Source organism: Cyclopterus lumpus, chromosome 14, assembly GCF_009769545.1.
Source record: "Cyclopterus lumpus isolate fCycLum1 chromosome 14, fCycLum1.pri, whole genome shotgun sequence".
NCBI classification, from domain to species: domain Eukaryota; kingdom Metazoa; phylum Chordata; class Actinopteri; order Perciformes; family Cyclopteridae; genus Cyclopterus; species Cyclopterus lumpus.
This window is the reverse complement of record NC_046979.1, coordinates 1,452,481-1,475,610: the sequence shown is the minus strand read 5'-3', so window position 1 is coordinate 1,475,610 and position 23,130 is coordinate 1,452,481. Positions and strand designations below refer to the sequence as shown.

Below are 23,130 nucleotides of genomic sequence, written 5' to 3'. Positions count from 1 at the left end.
CAAGAATGAACCAAAGTGCTCACAGAAGTGGTTAATAAGACGTTAATATGACATTAATATGACATTAATGACATTAATATGACGTTAATATGATGTTAATAAGACGTTAATAAGACGTTAATATGATGTTAATACGACATTAATGACGTTAATATGACATTTACAAATAAAAACATAAATACACTAATCAAACCTTATAAAACTCAATAATAACGGATATTAAAACAGTACTTTCTAATCTGTTAAATAGTAAAGAAGAGTTAAAGAAGTATAACGTTTGGTTTTATTTAGCATAAATCTTAAAGAATTAAACTCTTATTCCACCAAAAGGTTGAAAGAATACAACTTTAAATACCTCAATCAGCTGGTTTGTTGTGATTATTAAACACAATGTACAGGATCATATTTAGTGTACTGTTGTGATTTAAATTCATTTGTAATATCACATAAATTCATATTTTTAATAAAACATCTATTTTAAAAATCTGCACATTGTATGGTTTTAATTTCTTATTTTTTTTATAAAGATTGTTTCATGCTCAATAAAATAAAAATCAGTTTTGTTTAAAGCTAAAATTATATTATTGCGTAATAGCCCATTTCAGAATAATCTATATTATATTATTGGATTATTATTATTATTAAAATGCATTTAATAATGCTGCTAGTAAACGTGCTGCTAATATATTTTATATCATGACGTAATGTGATTTATTTGTTGATTTATATTTAGTAAACAATGTAGAACATGGAAGTACAAGTACCTCAACGGTGTGTTTAACACTGAGAATGGAATGTTTATGTTTATTAACGTTGATCTCGTTAATAAACAATGAAAGTCTTTGTTATCAGTTCATTGTTCTTTTTGATCTCTTCGTTTGTTCGCTGATTATTATTCTAAAGAGACCTGAACGATCAATAATCTATTATCTATAATCAATAATCTATTATCTATAATATATTATCAATAATCTATAATCAATAATCTATCTATAATCTATTATCAATAATCTGATCTATAATCAATAATCTATTATCAATAATCTGATCTATAATCTATAATCAATAATATGATCTATAATCAATAATCAATTATCTATAATCTATTATCAATAATCTATCTATAATCTATTATCAATAATCTGATCTATAATCAATAATCTATAATCTATTATCAATAATCTGATCTATAATCAATAATCTATTATCAATAATCTATAATCAATAATCTATTATCAATAATCTGATCTATAATCTATAATCAGATCTATAATCAATAATCTATTATCAATAATCTATTATCTATAATCAATAATCTATAATCAATAATCTATTATCAATAATCTATTATCTATAATCAATAATCTATAATCAATAATCTATTATCAATAATCTATTATCAATAACATCAATAAAACCAGAAAACACGGTTGAGCTTCGTCTCATTCGGAGACTCGACTCATAAACCAGAAAACCTCGTTGGGTCACACCACCCGACCTTTGACCCCCCCTATTAATTATTGTTGTCTTTAAACTTCTTCACATCCCGTTTGTTTACTCTAGTTTGTTTACTCTCCAGTTTGTTTACTCTCCAGTTTGTTTACTCTAGTTTGTTTACTCTAGTTTGTTTACTCTCCAGTTTGTTTACTCTCCAGTTTGTTTACTCTACAGTGTCACAACAAGATCATCGTCACGTAGAAAGAACCCAAAAGGACAAACCGGTCAGAGAGGTTTTTAATAATTGAGGAAGCTCATACCTTGAACTTGCTCTGAAGAACATCCTGAGAGAACCGGGTTCCTCCTGAGAGAACCGGGTTCATCCTGAGAGAACCAGGTTTATTTTTGAGAGAACCGGGTTCCTCCTGAGAGAACCGGGTTCATTTTTGAGAGAACCGGGTTCCTCCTGAGAGAACCAGGTTCCTCCTGAGAGAACCGGGTTCATCCTGAGAGAACTGGGTTTATTTTTGAGAGAACCGGGTTCCTCCTGAGAGAACCGGGTTCATTTTTGAGAGAACCGGGTTCATCCTGAGAGAACCAGGTTCCTCCTGAGAGAACCGGGTTCCTTCCACACGTTTGGGACTGAAACTGTTTCTCTAATCTGCCGCCAGGATTATTGATGCCTTCACCGCCTGTGGTTACAAACAAACAAACAAACAAACAAACAAACAAGTCTTTGAAGACGTCTTCTGGTTGTTTTGGTTGGTTTTAACATGAATCAGTTAAAAATAAACAATAAAGCATAAAATCAAGATGGTGAACATTATACCTGCTTAACCTTTTTAAGTACTATGATACATTAATAAATATTAATATTAAGGATGGCACTTAATGCTCAAAGCATCGTAGCAAATGTTAGCACGCGATTACGCTAACGATGGTGAAAATACAATAAACACAACAATAAGTACCTCCTAAACTTAATTTAACATTACTTTTACTATTAACAGTCAGTGTGTTGTTACATAAATATATGAAGTAATAAACATCAACATCATTGTTAGCATGTTAGCATGCTAACATCGGCTAACGTAAGTGTCCGTTCCAAGATGGTGCGCAGCAAAAGTCAGCGAGACGTGAGGCTTGAAACCCATTTTATTATGAAAAATGTACAAGATCAGATTCATATGAAAGAACAGTAACGTTAACAAAAATGTAAGCGGACGAAACGGCAACAACCAGTCGACTAGCGTCTCTACGGCGTCGTGAGGTAAACAACAACAACAACACTTCAGTCACGACTTCCTCCTTTAACCCGCCCACGCAGGTCATTTCATAACCACGATGCACGTCAACGCGTTCTCCTCGTATGTCAACGCGTTCTCCTCGTACACGTTCTCCTCGTACGTCAACACGTTCTCCTCGTATGTCAACGCGTTCTCCTCGTACACGTTCTCCTCGTACGTCAACACGTTCTCCTCGTATGTCAACGCGTTCTCCTCGTACGTCAACACGTTCTCCTCGTACGTCAACACGTTCTCCTCGTACGTCAACACGTTCTCCTCGTACGTCAACACGTTCTCCTCGTACGTCAACACGTTCTCGTTCGTCAACACGTTCTCCTCGTACGTCAACACGTTCTCCTCGTACTCGTACGTCAACACGTTCTCCTCGTACGTCAACACGTTCTCGTTCGTCAACACGTTCTCCTCGTTCGTCAACACGTTCTCCTCGTACGTCAACACGTTCTCCTCGTTCGTCAACACGTTCTCCTCGTACTCGTACGTCAACACGTTCTCCTCGTACATTAATAGGTTCTCCTCGTACGTCAACACGTTCTCCTCGTTCGTCAACACGTTCTCCTCGTACTCGTACGTCAACACGTTCTCCTCGTACATTAACACGTTCTCCTCGTACGTCAACACGTTCTCCTCGTACATTAATAGGTTCTCCTCGTACGTCAACACGTTCTCCTCGTACATTAATAGGTTCTCCTCGTACATTAACACGTTCTCCTCGTACGTCAACACGTTCTCCTCGTACATTAATAGGTTCTCCTCGTACGTTAACACGTTCTCCTCGTACGTCAACACGTTCTCCTCGTACATTAACAGGTTCTCCTCGTACGTCAACACGTTCTCCTCGTACATTAACAGGTTCTCCTCGTACATTAATACGTTCTCCTCACACATTAATAGGTTTAACACAGATCCACGTTCCTCCTCTCGACCCCCCAGAACACAAACCTATTACATTTGTAGAATTGGTTTATATTCTGCTTGGCTAATCTAGAAGCTGTGTGTGTGTGTATGTATGTATGTGTGTGTGTGTGTGCGGGTGTGTGTGTGTGTGTGTGTGGCCAGAAGCACATGAAGGTTTTCGTGGTGGAACTCTTCGCCGAGTGGTTTCTCCTCTGAAGACGATGCGGAGATTAATTTACAGCATATTTTACAAACGGCGTGATTTGCCGTCCTAGATTAATTTCAGGGTAATCCTCTGCCCCCCCCCCCCCCCCCCCCCCCCCCGTTAGTGGGTCAGCGCCCGCTTACCGACTCAAAGTCCTTAACGGGTCAGAGGATCCTTAAAAACATGCCCATGGTTTATGTTACAAAAGAAAACTATTAAAATGCAACTCATGCAATCCCAAAGAATTGCCCAATATATATATATATATATTTTTTTTCCATAATTAAAAAAAAAAATGGCTTTAAATATATTACAGCCAGAAGCTACAGATATACACAGACTGGGTCCAGCAGGTCAGTGATGTCATTGGTTTGTTTCCCTTGTTCAAAAAAAATACTAATTGTTCCACTAAGTTGGTTATTTGAAGTCTTAAAAAGTCATAAATAACTCAAGATCCTGGAAACAGAGGATGTGAAGAGGAGGAGGAGGAGGAGAGGAAGGAGGAAAGAGGCGTTTTGGAGCTTAGTGTCATTTTAGTTAACGAAAGCAACGGTTTTGCAGGTTTTTTTCTATGAAGGACGATGTACAAATAAAAAATAAGACACTTTACATTTCGCTCAAAAGAGACAAATAAAATAAAAGTGTAGATATAAAAATAAAATTAAAAAAAACATTAAAAAAATAATTAAAATCACGAAAGTTAACATAATTGTAATAACTGGAAACTAGACTAGAGCTCAAGGTTATGAGGGCGGAGTCTGATTCAACCTCAGAGCGGTCACCATGGATACCGACGGCAGTTAAAATAATTATATGTGTACAATATACAAAAGCTACTCTATGGTTCATCAGACAGTCGCAGTGTTTTTAGTCTAGAAGGTTATTCAACAAACAATCTCATCCAAAGCGGTTAGCTTAGCTTAGCTTAGCTTAGCACAAAGACTGGAATCAGGGGGAAGCTGCTAGCCTTGCTTTGCCCTAAAAAAGTAACAAAACGCACCAACCGGCACTTTAACAGCTTCATAATTAACGTGTTACATCTCAACTCTTGTGCGGAGTGTGCAAATAAAAATGTTTTATGGAAAATAAACAATATTTAAAAGTGCGTCACTTTCACGTCTTAATTCATGTTGTTGGTCGCTCATTGAAATAATTATTAAAAGACTGAGCACGGAACGGAATAGCCGTTAGCATAGCATAGTCACGCTAGCCAGAAGCAGACTTGACCAATCGAAACAGGCCCCCTTGTAGCTAAGCTAAGCTAAGCTAGCCGGCTGCTGCCTGAAGTCAAATTAATGACCACTTTTCCCAAAATGTAAAACTATTCTTTCACAGGAAAAACGTACAACCGAGATTATTTTTCGAATAAAGTCCCAGAACGTTAAATCATTGAAGTTATAGTTATAGTTTGGCGTTCAGATCTTCAACGTGGACGAGAACGAGAGTTAGAACTGGTAGAAATCTGGATTTAGAGAACGATGACGGTTGGGGAGGTGGTTTGGCAGTAGAGCTGGACGATGAAGACGAGGAAGAGGATGAAGACGAGGAAGACCATGAAGGGCAAACGGAGGATGAGGAGCCGTAGAACCATCCCACAGGGACGGGCCGAGTGAAGAGGACAGAAGGTGTTGGTGGGGGATAATAAAGTTAAGCAATATAAAAATACAATACCACAAAAAATGAAACAGTACACCATTTGTTGTTGTTGTTGTTGTTGTTTTTTTTACAAATCTTCGTTATTGCAGACGTAATCCACGAGGTCCGTGACTCCCAACAGGTCGTCTTCGTCTTCCTCCTGCGGCGCCACCTCCGGGCCGACCTGCCCGTTGGGCGCCACGGCGACAGCTGGCGCGGCGCCCGTGTTTTTGGGCGGTTCCGGGCGTTCGGCGGCGGGCCGGCTGACGGCGCCCTCGAGGCTCTTCACCGGGCTCTTTCCGTTGGTGGGCGGCGGCTCCGCCGAGGCCCCGCCCACCGGGTTTGTTCCCTTTGACTCCTCGACTGCTTTTTCAGCCGTTTTCTCCTCCTTTGGTTCATCTTTCGCTTTCTCCTCCTCCTCCTTCTCCTTCTCCTCCTTCTTTTCCTCCTCCTCCTCCTTCTTCTCCTCCTCGCTGTCGTCGGAGTCGATGCGGTTCACCCGTTTGCGGACCGGGCGGTCCTCCTCCGACGAGTCGTCTGACGAGTCGTCCGAGTCGTCGTGCTCGGAGGTTCTCCTGCGCTTCAGAGCGAGCCGTCGGCGTCGCTGCCGGGAGCCTTCCTCCTCCTCCTCCTCCTCCTCCGAGGAGTCGGCTCTCCTCTTCACCCTCTTCACCCTCGACTCCTCCTCGGAGCCTCTGGAGGAACTCTCTGGAAACAAACAAACAAACAAAGGCCTTCAGCTTCCTGTTGGATCGTTGTATGACCTCTATTTGACCCTTCAATGTATTTATTGTTCTAAGCTGATTAAAGCCGACGCCCCTCTGTAGCGTTAAGACCGCCCACTTTTTAGATTGTAACCGTCCTTAAATATTCCTTTTTATTTACTGGCACTTTAGGTTATTTGTGATATTGTGCACATTTCTGCCCTCTTGAATTGAATTGTCGCTTTTCTTTTAGCTTCCCTTTGATCTTTATGATGTTTCGATACGTTTTTCTTCACATGATGGATTTATTCACCATGTTGCAAAATCACAACATCTGTTGCAACGTCAATAACTTGTTCCTGAACATCCCCCAAAACACAAACAAATACTCATATCCACATATTTGAAGATGTGCTGAAGACGTAAATAAATATGAACTCAGTCGTGAGAGAGTCGCTGTCCGTGGTGCTGAAACCGATTGCTAACATTAGCCGATTGCTAACATTAGCCGATTGCTAACATTAGCTCGGACGGCATATCTTATATTCATGCGAATGCAGGGTTGTTGTTGTAAAATGCTGTATGATATATTCTATTAGGATTCTGACCCTCGCTGTCGGAGCTGTCCTGCGGGCCTTTGGGCCTCTTTCTGGGCCGGTGGGTTTCTGCCCGGGAGCCGTCGGACTCGGAGGTCTCGTGGTAGTTGACCCGCTTCTTCTGACTCCGCCGGGACCGCCGGCGACTCATATCCAGATCACTGTCGCTGTACTCGCTGGAGCCTTCGGTCACTGGGAGAATAATAATAATAATAATAATAATAATAATAATAATAATAATGGGTTATGGAAGAAATATCTCAGGTAAACAAAGCATTAGTGGAGAAGAGGGCTGGAACTATTATTTTTTATATATTTAATGAATCATTTGATCATTTTTCTGTTTAATTGTTTCCTGAGCCAATAATGGTGTCCATAGTCCAAAAGTAAAATAAATATAAACATACAATCTACAAGATTTACTTTTCACAAAAGACATTTCACACCAAAGAAAAGAAGTTAATTCATTAATTCAGTTTCCACTCATCACTTCTTCTATTCGGGGTCAAATTACGAGCCAAATACAATAAAATGCGCCTTCAGATATTAAATAACTTTTAAAACTTATTTAAATAACAATTAGCTTTAAATCATTTAATGACACATACCCATTTCGTCCTCGTCCTCTTCGTCCGTTTCCTCCTCTTCGTCATCCGAGTAGCCTCTCGGCCTTCGCCGTTTCCTGGCGCTGCGCCGCCGTTTCAACGGCTTCCTGCGCCGCTCGGCGCCGCCGCGCCGCACGGCGCCGCCGGCCGGCTCGCTGTTGGACTCCGACTCGCCGTCCGTCTCGTTCTCGGACACGACGAACTCCTCCTCCGAGCTGCGGCGTGGAGAAGGAAACGCGAGCGTGAGACGAGCGCTCGGCGTTCGGCCAACGAGCTTTTTTTTTTTTTAGGAACTCACCTTTCGCTGACGCGGAACTCGTCCTCGCTCTCCTCCTCGTCCACGGTGCTGTCGCTGTCCAGGTCGTTCAGGCGCCGGCGTTTCTTCCTGCGCGGCCCGACTGGGGGGGGGCGGGGCGGGGGGGCGTTCTCTTTGCCCTCGTCCGCCTGCAGGATGGTGGACATGTCCTTCCCCCGGTGGCCCGTGATGTTGGCCATGTCTTTCCCCCGACCGGCTCCTGGGGGAAGAAGAAGAGAAGATGGACGCTGTCACGCTTCTCCGGTCGCTCTCATTGCCCCATTAAAGGGTTCCGGGACTCGAACTCGCGTCCTCGTACCTCCGCCCTCCGCTTCTTTGAGGTCTTCCTCGATCGCCTCCTCGATCGCCTCGTCGAATTCATCAAATCTGCAAAAATAAAACAAGACAATAAATACATTTTACGTGTGTAGAGAACATTTAATACTATATTCATATTCATAGTATTTTCATGTAATACAGGCTTCTTCGTATTTTACTATTACTGCACACGCATTATATATATTTTGACTACATATACATTTATGTGAACTTCTTTTTTTAAAGTTGTGCACGTGTCAAATCATCAACATTAACTGTACAAAATAATAAAATAACAATAATTTATAAAATGAAGCTATATTTAAATATACGAGTGCACGGACCTGTAGCTGATGGACTTCTTCGTCCTCGTTGACCTTCGACCCCAGCTCCCTCTCCGCTTCGACTCCTTCTTCTTCTCCTCCTTGATGATGATCTCGGGCTTCTCCTCCTCCACCTCCCCCTGGAGGAAGGAGCGAGCGTTACTCGTCTTCCGTTGCAAACGTCAACGGCCTCTATGTCAAACGTACAATTACCCACAATGCACTTACTGAGGGCGCGATGATGTTCTCGAGGCTGATGCCGACGTAGATGAGACGCTCTTTCCTGGAGGAGAGAACACGAAGAAACCTCCGTCAATTAGGTGCAACGGTGTGTTGTGTTCAAAAGCCGGCAAAGCTTTTATTGTGAAGGAGCTGAGATTTCACAATAAAAAAGTATGATTTATTAATGCCGGACAAAATTATTGTGCCAGAGTTTGATCAAAGATTAATAATAAGTGTGAAAGAAGCAACCCTGACACTGAGTAATTAAATAAATGAGAGCATGACCTCATCCTCCTCTTCCTCCTCATCCTGCTCTTCCTCCTCCACCACCTCATCCTCCTCTTCCTCCTCATCCTGCTCTTCCTCCTCATCCTGCTCTTCCTCCTCCACCACCTCCTCCTCCTCCTCATCCTGCTCTTCCTCCTCCTCCTCATCCTGCTCTTCCTCCTCCACCACCTCCTCCTCCTCCTCATCCTGCTCTTCCTCTTCCTCCTCATCCTCCTCCACCACCTCATCCTCCTCTTCCTCCTCCTCCTCCTCATCCTGCTCTTCCTCCTCCTCCTCCACCACCTCCTCTTCATCCTCCTCCTCCTCCTCCTCTTCCTCCTCCTCCTCTTCCTCCTCCTCTTCCTCCTCCTCTTCCTCCTCCTGCTCTTCCTCCTCCTCCTCCTCACCCTGCTCTTCCTCCTCCACCACCTCCTCTTCATCATCCTCCTCCTCACCCTGCTCTTCCTCCTCCACCACCTCCTCTTCATCCTCCTCCTCCTCACCTTCTCTCGGCCCGTTCCTTCTTCTTCAAAGCAGCGTCGAGGTTCGTGAGCTGCTCTTCTAATTTGTCGCAGAGCAGTTTCTGCAGAAGAGATTCACGAGGACGTTAGAACACGTTTGTTATTATTTATCTTTATTATCTCGACACAATGTGGCATCTCTATAATCTATATCATGTGGTATCTCTATAATCTCTACATAACATTGTATCTACATAATGTGGTATCTCTATAATCTCTACATAATGTGGTATCTCTATAATCTCTACATAATGTGGTATCTCTATAATCTACATAATGTGGTATCTCTATAATATCTACATAATGTGGTATCTCTACATAATGAGGTATCTCTATAATCTACATAATGTGGTATCTCTATAATCTCTACATAATGTGGTCTCTATAATCTACATAATGTGGTATCTCTATAATATCTACATAATGAGGTATATCTATAATCTACATAATGTGGTATCTCTATAATATCTACATAATGAGGTATCTCTATAATCTACATAATGTGGTATCTCTATAATATCTACATAATGAGGTATCTCTATAATCTCTACATAATGTGGTATCTCTATAATCTCTACATAATGTGGTATCTCTATAATCTCTACATAATGTGGTATCTCTATAATATCTACATAATGTGGTATCTCTATAATATCTACATAATGAGGTATATCTAGAATCTACATAATGAGGTATCTCTATAATCTCTACATAATGTGGTATCTCTATAATATCTACATAATGTGGTATCTCTATAATATCTACATAATGAGGTATCTCTATAATCTACATAATGAGGTATCTCTATAATCTCTACATAATGAGGTATCTCTATAATCTCTACATAATGTGGTATCTCTATAATCTACATAATGTGGTATCTCTATAATCTACATAATGAGGTATCACTATAATCTCTACATACTGTGGTATCTCTACATAATGAGGTATCTCTATAATCTCTACATACTGTGGTATCTCTATAATATAATGTGGTATCTCTATAATCTCTACATAATGTGGTATCTCTATAATCTCTACATAATGTGGTATCTCTATAATATCTACATAATGAGGTATATCTATAATCTACACAATGAGGTATCACTATAATCTCTACACAATGTGGTATCTCTATAATATCTACATAATGTGGTAATCTCTACATAATGTGGTATCTCTATAATCTCTACACAATGTGGTATCTCTATAATATCTACATAATGTGGTAATCTCTACATAATGTGGTATCTCTATAATCTCTACACAATGTGGTATCTCTATAATCTACACAATGTGGTATCTCTATAATCTACATAATGTGGTATCTCTATAATCTCTACACAATGTGGTATCTCTATAATCTCTACATAATGTGGTATCTCTATAATCTCTACATAATGTGGTATCTCTATAATATCTACATAATGAGGTATCTCTATAATATCTACATAATGAGGTATATCTATAATCTACATAATGAGGTATCTCTATAATCTCTACATACTGTGGTATCTCTATAATCTCTACATAATGAGGTATCTCTATAATCTCTACATAATGTGGTATCTCTATAATATCTACATAATGTGGTATCTCTATAATATCTACATAATGAGGTATCTCTATAATCTCTACATAATGTGGTATCTCTATAATCTCTACATAATGTGGTATCTCTATAATCTCTACATAATGTGGTATCTCTATAATATCTACATAATGAGGTATCTCTATAATATCTACATAATGAGGTATATCTATAATCTACATAATGAGGTATCTCTATAATATCTACATAATGAGGTATCTCTATAATCTCTACATAATGTGGTATCTCTATAATCTCTACATACTGTGGTATCTCTATAATCTCTACATAATGAGGTATCTCTATAATCTCTACATAATGTGGTATCTCTATAATCTACATAATGTGGTATCTCTATAATATCTACATAATGAGGTATATCTATAATCTACATAATGAGGTATCACTATAATCTCTACATACTGTGGTATCTCTACATAATGAGGTATCTCTATAATCTCTACATACTGTGGTATCTCTATAATATAATGTGGTATCTCTATAATCTCTACACAATGTGGTATCTCTATAATATCTACATAATGTGGTAATCTCTACATAATGTGGTATCTCTATAATCTCTACACAATGTGGTATCTCTATAATATCTACATAATGTGGTAATCTCTACATAATGTGGTATCTCTATAATCTCTACACAATGTGGTATCTCTATAATCTACACAATGTGGTATCTCTATAATCTACATAATGTGGTATCTCTATAATCTCTACACAATGTGGTATCTCTATAATCTCTACATAATGTGGTATCTCTATAATCTCTACACAATGTGGTATCTCTATAATCTCTACATGTGGTATCTCTATAATCTCTACATAATGTGGTATCTCTATAATCTCTACATAATGTGGTATCTCTATAATCTCTACATAATGTGGTATCTCTATAATCTCTACATAATGTGGTATCTCTATAATCTCTACATAATGTGGTATCTCTATAATCTCTACACAATGTGGTATCTCTATAATCTCTACATGTGGTATCTCTATAATCTCTACATAATGTGGTATCTCTATAATCTCTACACAATGTGGTATCTCTATAATCTCTACACAATGTGGTATCTCTATAATATCTACATAATGTGGTAATCTCTACATAATGTGGTCTCTCTATAATATCTACATAATGTGGTATCTCTATAATATCTACATAATGTGGTATCTCTATAATCTCTACACAATGTGGTATCTCTATAATCTCTACATAATGTGGTATCTCTATAATCTACATAATGTGGTATCTCTATAATCTCTACACAATGTGGTATCTCTATAATCTCTACATAATGTGGTATCTCTATAATCTCTACACAATGTGGTATCTCTATAATCTACATAATGTGGTATCTCTATAATCTACACAATGTGGTATCTCTATAATCTACATAATGTGGTATCTCTATAATCTCTACACAATGTGGTATCTCTATAATCTCTACACAATGTGGTATCTCTATAATCTACATAATGTGGTATCTCTATAATCTCTACACAATGTGGTATCTCTATAATCTCTACACAATGTGGTATCTCTATAATCTACATAATGTGGTATCTCTATAATCTCTACACAATGTGGTATCTCTATAATCTCTACACAATGTGGTATCTCTATAATCTACATAATGTGGTATCTCTATAATCTCTACATAATGTGGTATCTCTATAATCTACATAATGTGGTATCTCTATAATCTCTACACAATGTGGTATCTCTATAATCTCTACATAATGAGGTATCTCTATAATCTCTACACAATGTGGTATCTCTATAATCTCTACATAATGTGGTATCTCTATAATCTCTTCATAACGTACGTGTTGACAAGGCGGGCAGAACCACTCTCCATCGGGGATGATCATGAGCGGCGGCCGCAGGCAGGCGGTGTGGTACCCGCTGTCACAGGAGTCACACAGCAAGATCTGCAGAGAAGTTACTCCATCATCATCACCATCATCATCATCATCACCACCATCATCACCACCACCATCACCACCAGCACCATCATCGTCACCATCATCGTCATCATCATCACCACCATCATCACCATCATCGTCACCATCATCATCACCACCATCATCATCACCATCACCACCATCACCATCATCATCACCATCATCATCACCATCACCACCACCATCACCACCACCATCACCATCATCATCACCACCATCATCACCATCATCGTCATCATCACCACCATCATCGTCACCATCATCATCATTATCACCATCATCATCATCACCACCACCATCATCATCACCACCACCATCATCATCACCACCATCATCATCACCACCATCATCATCATCATCACCATCATGGTGCATTTTATGACGTGGGAAACTGCGAGATGCATTATATAATCGTGAATATACTCTGGAGAGTGATCATTAAAAAGGGATCTTAAAAAAGGAAAAGTTATTATAAATAGTACTCGCTTCCTTCTCAAGAAACCGTACATCCCTTAAATCAGACAACAGGAGCTCAGCAGATTAAATCTGGTAATCCGACGGGTTTACAGACTCAGATTAAACCTCCTGAACAGATTCACGATAAACCGAAACCCATTTCATATTTTGTGTGCCGTTACTTTTATGAATCGTGTTTGAGATCAGAGACGAGAACGATTATGTGCGTAGACTTCCGTCTTCAGAACCCCTTGTTGATCAGGTTTGTTGTGTCAACATGTTGGTGCGTGAGGACCCACCAGCTCGGGGTGGTTGGGCAGACCGCAGTGTTTACAGGGGTCGTCGTTGGGCGGCAGGTCGTCGTCCGTGGACGTGGACGAGTCCGAGCTTCGTCTTTCTCGGAGGCGACTCCTCCTCTTCTTGCTCCGCTCCACCTTGTAGTCTTCGTCGCTGTCGTCCTCGCTCTCCTCCTCCTCCTCCTCCTCCTCCTCCTCCTCGCTGGACTCCCCGTCGCTGCCGTCGTCTTCGGAGCCTTTCTTTTTGCGGCGCGTCCGCGTGTTGGACCACCGGACCCGCCGCCTCTTCCTCCCCTTAAAAAAAAAAGAAGCACAGGGTGTTTGCAGATTAACTGTAGTTCACCTTCTGGTACCAGCGGAGGGCGCTCTTTTAGAATTCACTCTTATGGAGCGTTTGGCCCCAAACTCGAAACGATTGCATACAAATACGTGAATTTGCGTCATTAGAATAGTAATAATCCCGTTTGTATACGCGTCGGCGTACAAACCGTAGACGTTAAACCTTCCTAGACGGCGTACAGAACGAACCACGGCGAGCGGTCTTACCTTCGGTTTGGGCTGACCCTCCTGATCCACCTTTTTCTCTCTTGGTTTCTTCTGAACAGCTTTCACCTCTTCCTCTTCCTCCTCCTCCTCTTTTTCCTTCTCCCCCGCGTCGTCTTCATTCTTCTCGGCGTGCGTCCTCTCCAGCTTCCTGTCGTGGATCTCCACCGCCTTCGCCGTCGGTCTGGAGATCCTCGGCGATCGGCGGAGAGATCTCCCCGTGTTGGTGTCGGACTCGGAGTCCGCCGGTCTCTCCTCCCTCTGGAGCCGGACTCTCCTCCGGTGGCCCCGGGGCCGGATTATGAGACAGGAAGTCAGCGCTTCGCCGCCGTTCGCCACCTCTTTCTTCGCTGCAGAGTCCTCGTCCTCGCCGTCTTTCGCCGCTTCGGTTGAGGATTTGCCGTCGAGTTCTTTGCTCACGTTTTGAGGAGCAGATCTTCCCGATTTGGTCAAAGTTTCACTCTCTTTATGAGCGCGTTTCTTCCCTTTTGTTTCATCCTTTTGATTCTCGTTGCCTTGACACAGTTTCTCACCGTCATTCCTTTGTTTTCCATCGTCTTCGTCCTTTTTCTGTCTAACGTCTGTGTCCTTTTTCTGTCCAACGTCCTGTTTCTGTCCAATGTCTGCGTCCTTTTTCTGTCCAACGTCTGTGTCCTTTTTCTGTCCATCGTCTGTGTCCTTTTTCTGTCCAACGTCTGTGTCCTTTTTCTGTCCAACGTCCTGTTTCTGTCCAATGTCTGTGTCCTTTTTCTGTCCATCGTCTGTGTCCTTTTTCTGTCCAACGTCTGTGTTCTTTTTCTGTCCAACGTCCTGTTTCTGTCCAATGTCTGTGTCCTTTTTCTGTCCATCGTCTGTGTCCTTTTTCTGTCCAACGTCTGTGTCCTTTTTCTGTCCAACGTCTGTGTCCTTTTTCTGTCCAACGTCTGTGTCCTTTTTCTGTCCAACGTCCTGTTTCTGTCCAATGTCTGTGTCCTTTTTCTGTCCAATGTCTGTGTCCTTTTTCTGTCCTGTGTCCTTTTTCTGTCCATCGTCTGTGTCCTTTTTCTGTCCAACGTCTGTGTCCTTTTTCTGTCCAACGTCTGTGTCCTTTTTCTGTCCAACATCTGCGTCCTTTTTCTGTCCAACGTCTGTGTCCTTTTTCTGTCCAACGTCCTTTTTCTGTCCAACGTCTGTGTCCTTTTTCTGTCCAATGTCTGTGTCCTTTTTCTGTCCAACGTCTGTGTCCTTTTTCTGTCCAACATCTGCGTCCTTTTTCTGTCCAACGTCTGTGTCCTTTTTCTGTCCAACGTCTGTGTCCTTTTTCTGTCCAACATCTGCGTCCTTTTTCTGTCCAACGTCTGTGTCCTTTTTCTGTCCAACATCTGCGTCCTTTTTCTGTCCAACGTCCTTTTTCTGTCCAATGTCTGTGTCCTTTTTCTGTCCATCGTCTGTGTCCTTTTTCTGTCCATCGTCTGTGTCCTTTTTCTGTCCAACGTCCTTTTTCTGTCCAACGTCTGTGTCCTTTTTCTGTCCAACGTCTGTGTCCTTTTTCTGTCCAACGTCTGTGTCCTTTTTCTGTCCAACGTCTGTGTCCTTTTTCTGTCCAACGTCCTTTTTCTGTCCAATGTCTGTGTCCTTTTTCTGTCCATCGTCTGTGTCCTTTTTCTGTCCAACGTCTGTGTCCTTTTTCTGTCCAATGTCTGTGTCCTTTTTCTGTCCAACGTCTGTGTCCTTTTTCTGTCCATCGTCTGTGTCCTTTTTCTGTCCATCGTCTGTGTCCTTTTTCTGTCCAACGTCCTTTTTCTGTCCAATGTCTGTGTCCTTTTTCTGTCCATCGTCTGTGTCCTTTTTCTGTCCAACGTCTGTGTCCTTTTTCTGTCCAATGTCTGTGTCCTTTTTCTGTCCAACGTCTGTGTCCTTTTTCTGTCCAACGTCTGTGTCCTTTTTCTGTCCAATGTCTGTGTCCTTTTTCTGTCCAACGTCTGTGTCCTTTTTCTGTCCAACGTCTGTGTCCTTTTTCTGTCCAATGTCTGTGTCCTTTTTCTGTCCATCGTCTGTGTCCTTTTTCTGTCCAACGTCCTTTTTCTGTCCAACGTCTGTGTCCTTTTTCTGTCCAACGTCTGTGTCCTTTTTCTGTCCAACGTCTGTGTCCTTTTTCTGTCCAACGTCTGTGTCCTTTTTCTGTCCAATGTCTGTGTCCTTTTTCTGTCCAACGTCTGTGTCTTTTTTCTGTCCAACGTCTGTGTCCTTTTTCTGTCCAACGTCTGTGTCCTTTTTCTGTCCAACGTCTGTGTCCTTTTTCTTTCCAACGTCTGTGTCCTTTTTCTGTCCAACGTCTGTGTCCTTTTTCTTTCCAACGTCTGTGTCCTTTTTCTGTCCAACGTCTGTGTCCTTTTTCTGTCCAACGTCTGTGTCCTTTTTCTGTCCAACGTCTGTGTCCTTGTCTGTGTCCTTTTTCTGTCCAACGTCTGTGTCCTTTTTCTGTCCAATGTCTGTGTCCTTTTTCTTTCCAACGTCTGTGTCCTTTTTCTGTCCAATGTCTGTGTCCTTTTTCTGTCCAACGTCTGTGTCCTTTTTCTGTCCAACGTCTGTGTCCTTTTTCTGTCCAACGTCTGTGTCCTTGTCTGTGTCCTTTTTCTGTCCAATGTCTGTGTCCTTTTTCTTTCCAACGTCTGCGTCCTTTTTCTGTCCAACGTCTGTGTCCTTTTTCTGTCCAATGTCTGTGTCCTTGTCTGTGTCCTTTTTCTGTCCAACGTCTGTGTCCTTGTCTGTGTCCTTTTTCTGTCCAATGTCCTTTTTCTGTCCAATGTCTGTGTCCTTTTTCTGTCCAACGTCTGTGTCCTTTTTCTGTCCAACATCTGTGTCCTTTTTCTGTCCATCGTCTGTGTCCTTTTTCTGTCCAACGTCTGTGTCCTTTTTCTGTCCAATGTCTGTGTCCTTTTTCTGTCCAACGTCTGTGTCCTTTTTACTCTCTGCTTCTGGTTTTTTAGTTTCCTGGTCTGGTCTGTCAGTTGTTTTATAACTTTCTTTGGAGGTACTGGACGGGCTATCTGTTCCTCCAGAAGCTTCCTCTGTCCTCTTTCGTCCAGAAGCTTCCTCTGTCCTACGTCTAGAAGCTTCCTCTGTCCTACGAGCAGACGCTTCCTCTGTCCTACGTCCAGAAGCTTCCTCTGTCCTACGTACAGAAGCTTCCTCTGTCCTACGTACAGAAGCTTCCTCTGTCCTACGAGCAGAAGCTTCCTCTATCCTCTTACGTCCAGAAGCTTCCTCTGTCCTACATCCAGAAGCTTCCTCTGTCCTCTTACGTCCAGAAGCTTCCTCTGTCCTACGAGCAGACGCTTCCTCTGTCCTACGTACAGAAGCTTCCTCTGTCCTACGTACAGAAGCTTCCTCTGTCCTCTTACGTCCAGAAGCTTCCTCTGTCCTACATCCAGAAGCTTCCTCTGTCCTCTTACGTCCAGAAGCTTCCTCTGTCCTAAGTACAGAAGCTTCCTCTGTCCTAAGCGCAACCGAGGTCTCATCCTTGTCGTCTCCTCGAGGCTTTGGATCGGGTTTGACGGCCGCTCCTTCGGCCTCCACAGGTCCGGGTGCAGCCATTTTGGAAACATGGCGCATCGCTCGGTCCTCACAGGCCACCGTCTTCTTTCCACCGTCAGACGTTTTACTCGGCTCCGCCTCTCCGGCGTCGGGGGTTTTCTTCGCCTTCATCTCGGCGTCTTTGGCGCCAGGTTTACACGACGCGTCTAACTTCTTAATAACAGAAGACCCGATGGTCTCTCCTCCGGATCTCTCACAGACGACCGGTCCGTCTGCCTTTCTGATGACCTCGCTGACCTTGATGACCTCGCTGACCTTGATGACCTCGCTGACCTTGAGGAGCCCATCGTCGGCGTCTTTCAGAGCGTCCGTCTTCTTGATGACGGACGGCGAGTCGGACGGTTTCTTTGCGGCGCCTTTGTCTTCGCACGGCGTCGTTTTGATGACGCCCGGCGTTCCGTTAGCCGGGGACTTCTCCGCTTCTTTGGCTTTCTCCGGCTCTCGGGTTTTCTTTGACACGTCGTCCGCTGAGCGAGACCCTTTCGCCGTTTCTTTTACTCTTCCTTGCTCTTCGTGATCGGACGGCTTCTCCGCTGCCTTATTCACGCCTTCGGGTAAAAGGGGCGGTCCTTTCGGAGGCTCCGCCTTTCCTTTCGACTCGGCGCGTTCCGGATCTGGATTCTTTTTGCCCGAGTCGTCTTTCTTCTTCTCTGCATCCCGTTTCCCCGTCGCCTCCTCGCCTCCTTTTCCTTCCGCCGGCGAAGCTTCTCCGTTCACGTTCACAACCGCCGCCGCCTTCGCCGCTTCCTTCGCCTGCGACGCCGACGGGTTTTGCACGATGATGCCACTCTTCTTCTCAAAGTCTTCACTGAACTTCATCCCCCGTTTCTTCAAGGGGATCTTGGCCTGCTGGTCGCTCAGAGCCTGTTGGATGCCGTCCACCGCGCTCTTCTTGGCCTCCTCCCTTTGCTCCGCCTTCACCGGTAGACGCGGCGTCTCGGAGACGGGGCCGCCGGTCGTCGTGGTCGTCGTCGTCGTGGTGATCCCGGCGTCCGTCGCCTCCATCGGCTCCTCTTTGATGTTCTGGGCTTTCGCGTCGACGTCCAGATCCACCGCGGACTTCTCTGAGCGGAGCTCGGCTCGACTTCCTCCCTCGGCGACGCCGTTCAGGGACGACTTGGCCTCAGAAGCTTCGGACTTCAAGTCGTTTTTCTGCGTCGAGTTCTCGAGGTCCTCCGTCGAGTTCTCGAGGTTCTCCGACTTTGGGGCGACGGCCTTGGTGGAGTCTTCATCCGACGAGGCCTCAACCTTTTTGACTTCACCTGGAATGGAAGCAGATCACATGCTTTTAAATAATAGAGATAGGAAACTGAACTGTGAAATAAGGCTTTTATGAAAAAGGTGGTGAAGTTTGTAAGAGACCTTCACCCCAAAATCCTCCACTCATCACTCGGCTTGTGGTTCCTTAAAGAAAACCCCGACCCGGTCCCTCCAGATACTCCACAGACCTCTATCAGACTACTCTATCTCCACCATAGTCCTGTTACTTTTATATAATTCATAAAGCGGCCGTAGTCTGAACCCAATTAAAAATGCCATCTTTCCATTTTCTTTGCTAAACTGACAGAAATGAAGACCAGTAGACCAGTAGACCAGTAGACCAGTAAACCGGTAGACCGGTAGACCAGTAAACCGGTAGACCGGTAGACCAGTAAACCAGTAGACCAGTAAACCGGTAGACCGGTAGACCAGTAAACCAGTAGACCAGTAGACCAGTAGACCAGTAAACCGGTAGACCAGTAAACCGGTAGACCAGTAAACCAGTAGACCAGTAAACCAGTAGACCAGTAGACCAGTAGACCAGTAAACCAGTAGACCAGTAGACCAGTAAACCAGTAGACCGGTAGACCGGTAGACCGGTAGACCAGTAAACCAGTAAACCAGTAGACCAGTAGACCAGTAAACCAGTAAACCAGTAGACCAGTAGACCAGTAAACCAGTAGACCAGTAGACCAGTAGACCAGTAGACCAGTAAACCAGTAAACCAGTAGACCGGTAGACCGGTAGACCGGTAGACCGGTAAACCAGTAAACCAGTAGACCAGTAGACCAGTAGACCAGTAAACCAGTAGACCAGTAGACCAGTAGACCAGTAAACCAGTAAACCAGTAAACCAGTAGACCAGTAGACCAGTAGACCAGTAAACCAGTAGACCAGTAAACCAGTAGACCAGTAGACCAGTAGACCAGTAGACCAGTAAACCAGTAGACCAGTAGACCAGTAGACCAGTAAAGTCTTCTCCTCACCCTCAGGTTTGTTTTCTTGATCTTTTTTGAGCAGCTCGGGGTCGATTTGTGTCTTCAGCAGAGCCAGAACCTCGGCCAGCTCGTTCCTCTCTCTGCAGGACCAGAAGAAGAAGAAGAAGGGGGTCACCAAACCGTCACTCCTCACATAGAAACCACGTGAAGGTGAAGGCGCTCACTTGACGATGCATCGCCATGACGACCCGTCCACGTCGTCCTGCTCCTCCAGGTAGACGCGCACGTTGTCGTCCTGGTCCAGCTGGAACCAGTACATCTGGCCGTCTTTGTCCCGGCCAATCGGCTGCAGGCGCATCTTGTCCGGGTCCTCCTCGTTGACCACGGTTTTGAACTTGACATTTTCATCAAACTGACACTCGCACAAATACTGAAGAAGAAGAAGAAGAAACAGGATGCTTAAAAACAAAGTTCACGAGGCTCAGAAATCACCGCCATTGATTTTAAGATCTAATAACTGCTGCCGGTAACACACACACACACACACACACACACACACACACACACACACACACACACACACACACACACACACACACACACACACACACACACACACACACACACACACACACACACACACACACACACACACACACACACACACACACACACACACACACACACACACACACACACACACACACACACACACACACACACACACACACACACACACACACACACTGTGACAGCAGCGTATTTAAATTAAATAAATATGTTTTAAGGTTGTTGTTCTTTTTTAAAGAATATTGTGCATTACAAATTGAGAAGTGAAATCCTTTCCCATCCTTAATACAAATATTAAAAGATAATATGCTTATGAATGAACCTTCAGGATCCCCGTCTTGCTCTCCAGCGACAGCTCCTTGTAGCCGCTCTGCTCCAGCTCCCACGCCCACGTTGTGTTCAAGTCCTGGCAGATCTGCAGGAGAAACGGGAGTTACGTCTGAAACCCGTCGGTCATCTGCTCGTAAAGATTGTTCATGAGAATTATGGATCATAACAGATTGTCGTGTCCAAACTGATTGTTTTGGGTTCACGTCGATAACCGCGTAGTTATGAATATTATATTGCATTTCTCCAAATAAATCCTCCAAACAATCCCTTTAAATTCTCTAAATTAACTCTTGTGTCGTTTCTTTTGCAACAGACGTTTGTCCACGTTTTCTTTATGAAAAGGTGATAATATATATATATATATATATATATATAATATATCAGAGGTTTGTTCAAAGGAATAAATACAGACCCCCATAAATATATTAAGAAACATGCAGTCTTCATTCTGTTTTAAATGTTTAAAGGTATTTCTCCCACATGAAAGATGATAAAACATAAAGCTCAGTTCTACCTTCACCAGGTATTTCTCCCACATGAAAGATGATAAAACATAAAGCTCAGTTCTACCTTCACCAGGTATTTCTCCCACCGGTCGGCCGACACAGACTTTCCGATCTTCCTCAGCAGCTTCACGTGCAGATCGACCAGCAGCTTCGGCACTGAGAGATATTAAAATACACTTTTAAACCATATATATATATATATATATATATATATATATATATATATATACACACACACTTTTAAACCACTTATATATACTTTTAACCAGAGGGCTTCTTGTTTTTTTTTATTAAATTGTTTTTATATATTCTGCATTTTTTATATTTTATTGCTTACCAGCATGTAGAAATGCTGCTTTGCGGGATTATTAAAGTAAGTAACTATCTTTCTTTTAGAAAGAAACAAATCCACTAAGATAATTTGACTGTTTTCCAAAGACAGGTTATTTGATTATTTTATATATATATATATATATATATATATATATATATATATATATAAAATATTATATTACTCCATTTGATATATATATATATATATATATATATATATCTTTTTTTTTTTTTTAAATAGATCATTTCTTATCTTATTGTCTTCTTTATTCTGAAAGCATCCACTGGAAAAAATATATAATCCACTTTCGGATATTTTAAAGAAAAAGTTTAAAAGTTGTTGTTTTTTTAACCTTTATTCAGTTTTATTTAGGTTTTATATTAAACACAGATGTATACAAATGGACTGGACCCCAAAAACAGACTTAAAAGTTGAAAAATAAAAACAAACAATCTGTACCTGCTCATTTTAAATTTAAAAATAAACCTTAAACTTAACTCACTTAAATATATCTTGACTTGAACTTTCTTGCTTGTAAACTACAACCGTTGCGTCGTAGTAATATTTATTATAGTATTTTTGTCATATTGTCACACAAACCGTTGCTCTTAATTTTTATATATTCTTCTATCGCATCTTTATTTTGAAAGCGCCCACCGGAAGTCGTTGCCTTTCAGCGTGACGGAAGCTGCCGTGAACACGGCAACAAAAAAAAACCAAACATGTAAACTGTAAATAAAAGTGCACAATCGCGCGCCCGCAGGAGACGACGGCACGCGCTCCAATTAAACCCTAAACGCGGCGCGCGCCACCGCCATCTTCACCCGCCTCGCGCGCACGTCTGCGTTTCAACGGCAGAGAAAATATTTAGGAAAAAAAAGAAGAAAAAAAAAAAAAAAAAAAAAAAAAAAAGGGCTGCTGGAGGAAAAAAATAAACCCCCTTATTCATAAAAAGAAAAGCTAGAAAGTGAAAGAAAACATCGACTACTTCGGCCGTTTAACAGCTAAACACTCGTCTGGTTGCGCGCAGGCGCGTTCCGCACTTCGAGCGGCGGCTGCGGGACGTAGTGGAGAAGAAGGCGAGCCGAGCACACAATAACACAACGAGCTATGCCCGTTAGCTCGGGCTCGCTACAGCGACGCTCCTCCTCCACGCTGGCCGTCGGGGAGGGTTTCGAGGGCCTCACCTGCCGACGTGTCCCGGAGGTATCGCTCCAGCTGGGGGAAGGTGAGCTCCGGCAGGTCCAGCAGCGCTCCGTACCGCTCCAGAAAGGAGCAGATCGCGGCGTAATTCGGACACAGACCGGGGGAAGAACTCGCCGTTGCCGCCGAAGCAGCCATCTTTTTTCCACACCAGTGTCAAGCCGGCCGGAATTGGAGCGCGGCGCTTCCGGTGTTAACAAAATAAAAGCGTTG

General features: G+C 42.7%; 2 protein-coding genes across 8 annotated transcripts; both read right to left on the bottom strand.

The window, feature by feature from the left end:
- Positions 1 to 2,574: 2,574 nt before the first annotated feature.
- LOC117742278 (ring-infected erythrocyte surface antigen-like) lies at positions 2,575 to 3,939 on the bottom strand. 7 transcript variants are annotated; one of them, XM_034549409.1, is made up of 2 exons: positions 2,866 to 3,939; positions 2,575 to 2,808 (listed from the first exon to the last, which is right to left on the bottom strand). In XM_034549409.1, the coding sequence occupies exons 1-2, from the start codon at positions 3,627 to 3,629 to the stop codon at positions 2,766 to 2,768; spliced, it is 807 nt and encodes a 268-aa protein (XP_034405300.1). In that variant the 5' UTR covers positions 3,630 to 3,939; the 3' UTR covers positions 2,575 to 2,765. The 7 variants fall into 7 exon arrangements, with proteins under 7 accessions (XP_034405300.1, XP_034405302.1, XP_034405301.1 ...); XM_034549411.1 differs by having other exon boundaries at positions 2,923 to 3,939; XM_034549410.1 differs by having other exon boundaries at positions 2,575 to 3,107; positions 3,168 to 3,939.
- A 417-nt stretch (positions 3,940 to 4,356) lies between these two features.
- Positions 4,357 to 23,093, bottom strand: rsf1b.1 (remodeling and spacing factor 1b, tandem duplicate 1). Its single transcript, XM_034549405.1, has 17 exons — positions 22,902 to 23,093; positions 21,445 to 21,536; positions 20,867 to 20,959; positions 20,199 to 20,404; positions 20,023 to 20,114; positions 17,109 to 19,039; positions 14,205 to 14,804; positions 13,662 to 13,952; positions 12,769 to 12,873; positions 9,312 to 9,391; positions 8,548 to 8,602; positions 8,341 to 8,459; positions 7,998 to 8,065; positions 7,682 to 7,898; positions 7,387 to 7,598; positions 6,791 to 6,970; positions 4,357 to 6,186 (listed from the first exon to the last, which is right to left on the bottom strand). Exons 1-17 carry the CDS (start codon positions 23,053 to 23,055, stop codon positions 5,567 to 5,569), a joined length of 5,115 nt encoding a protein of 1,704 aa, XP_034405296.1. The 5' UTR covers positions 23,056 to 23,093; the 3' UTR covers positions 4,357 to 5,566.
- Positions 23,094 to 23,130: the final 37 nt, after the last annotated feature.

Bases quoted from the DNA above. Each gene is read 5' to 3' on its own strand.
- LOC117742278 (XM_034549406.1), bottom strand. From the start codon at position 3,629: ATGTGTGAGGAGAACGTATTAATGTACGAGGAGAACCTGTTAATGTAC. The intron at 3,237-3,278 runs GAGAACGTGTTG...TTAATGTACGAG, and splicing joins AGAACGTGTTGACGAACGAG to GAGAACGTGTTGACGTACGA.
- rsf1b.1 (XM_034549405.1), bottom strand. From the start codon at position 23,055: ATGGCTGCTTCGGCGGCAACGGCGAGTTCTTCCCCCGGTCTGTGTCCG. The intron at 13,953-14,204 runs GTAAGACCGCTC...TTTTTTTTTAAG, and splicing joins AGGGTCAGCCCAAACCGAAG to GGGAGGAAGAGGCGGCGGGT. The intron at 6,971-7,386 runs GTATGTGTCATT...TTATTCTCCCAG, and splicing joins AGAGGACGAGGACGAAATGG to TGACCGAAGGCTCCAGCGAG.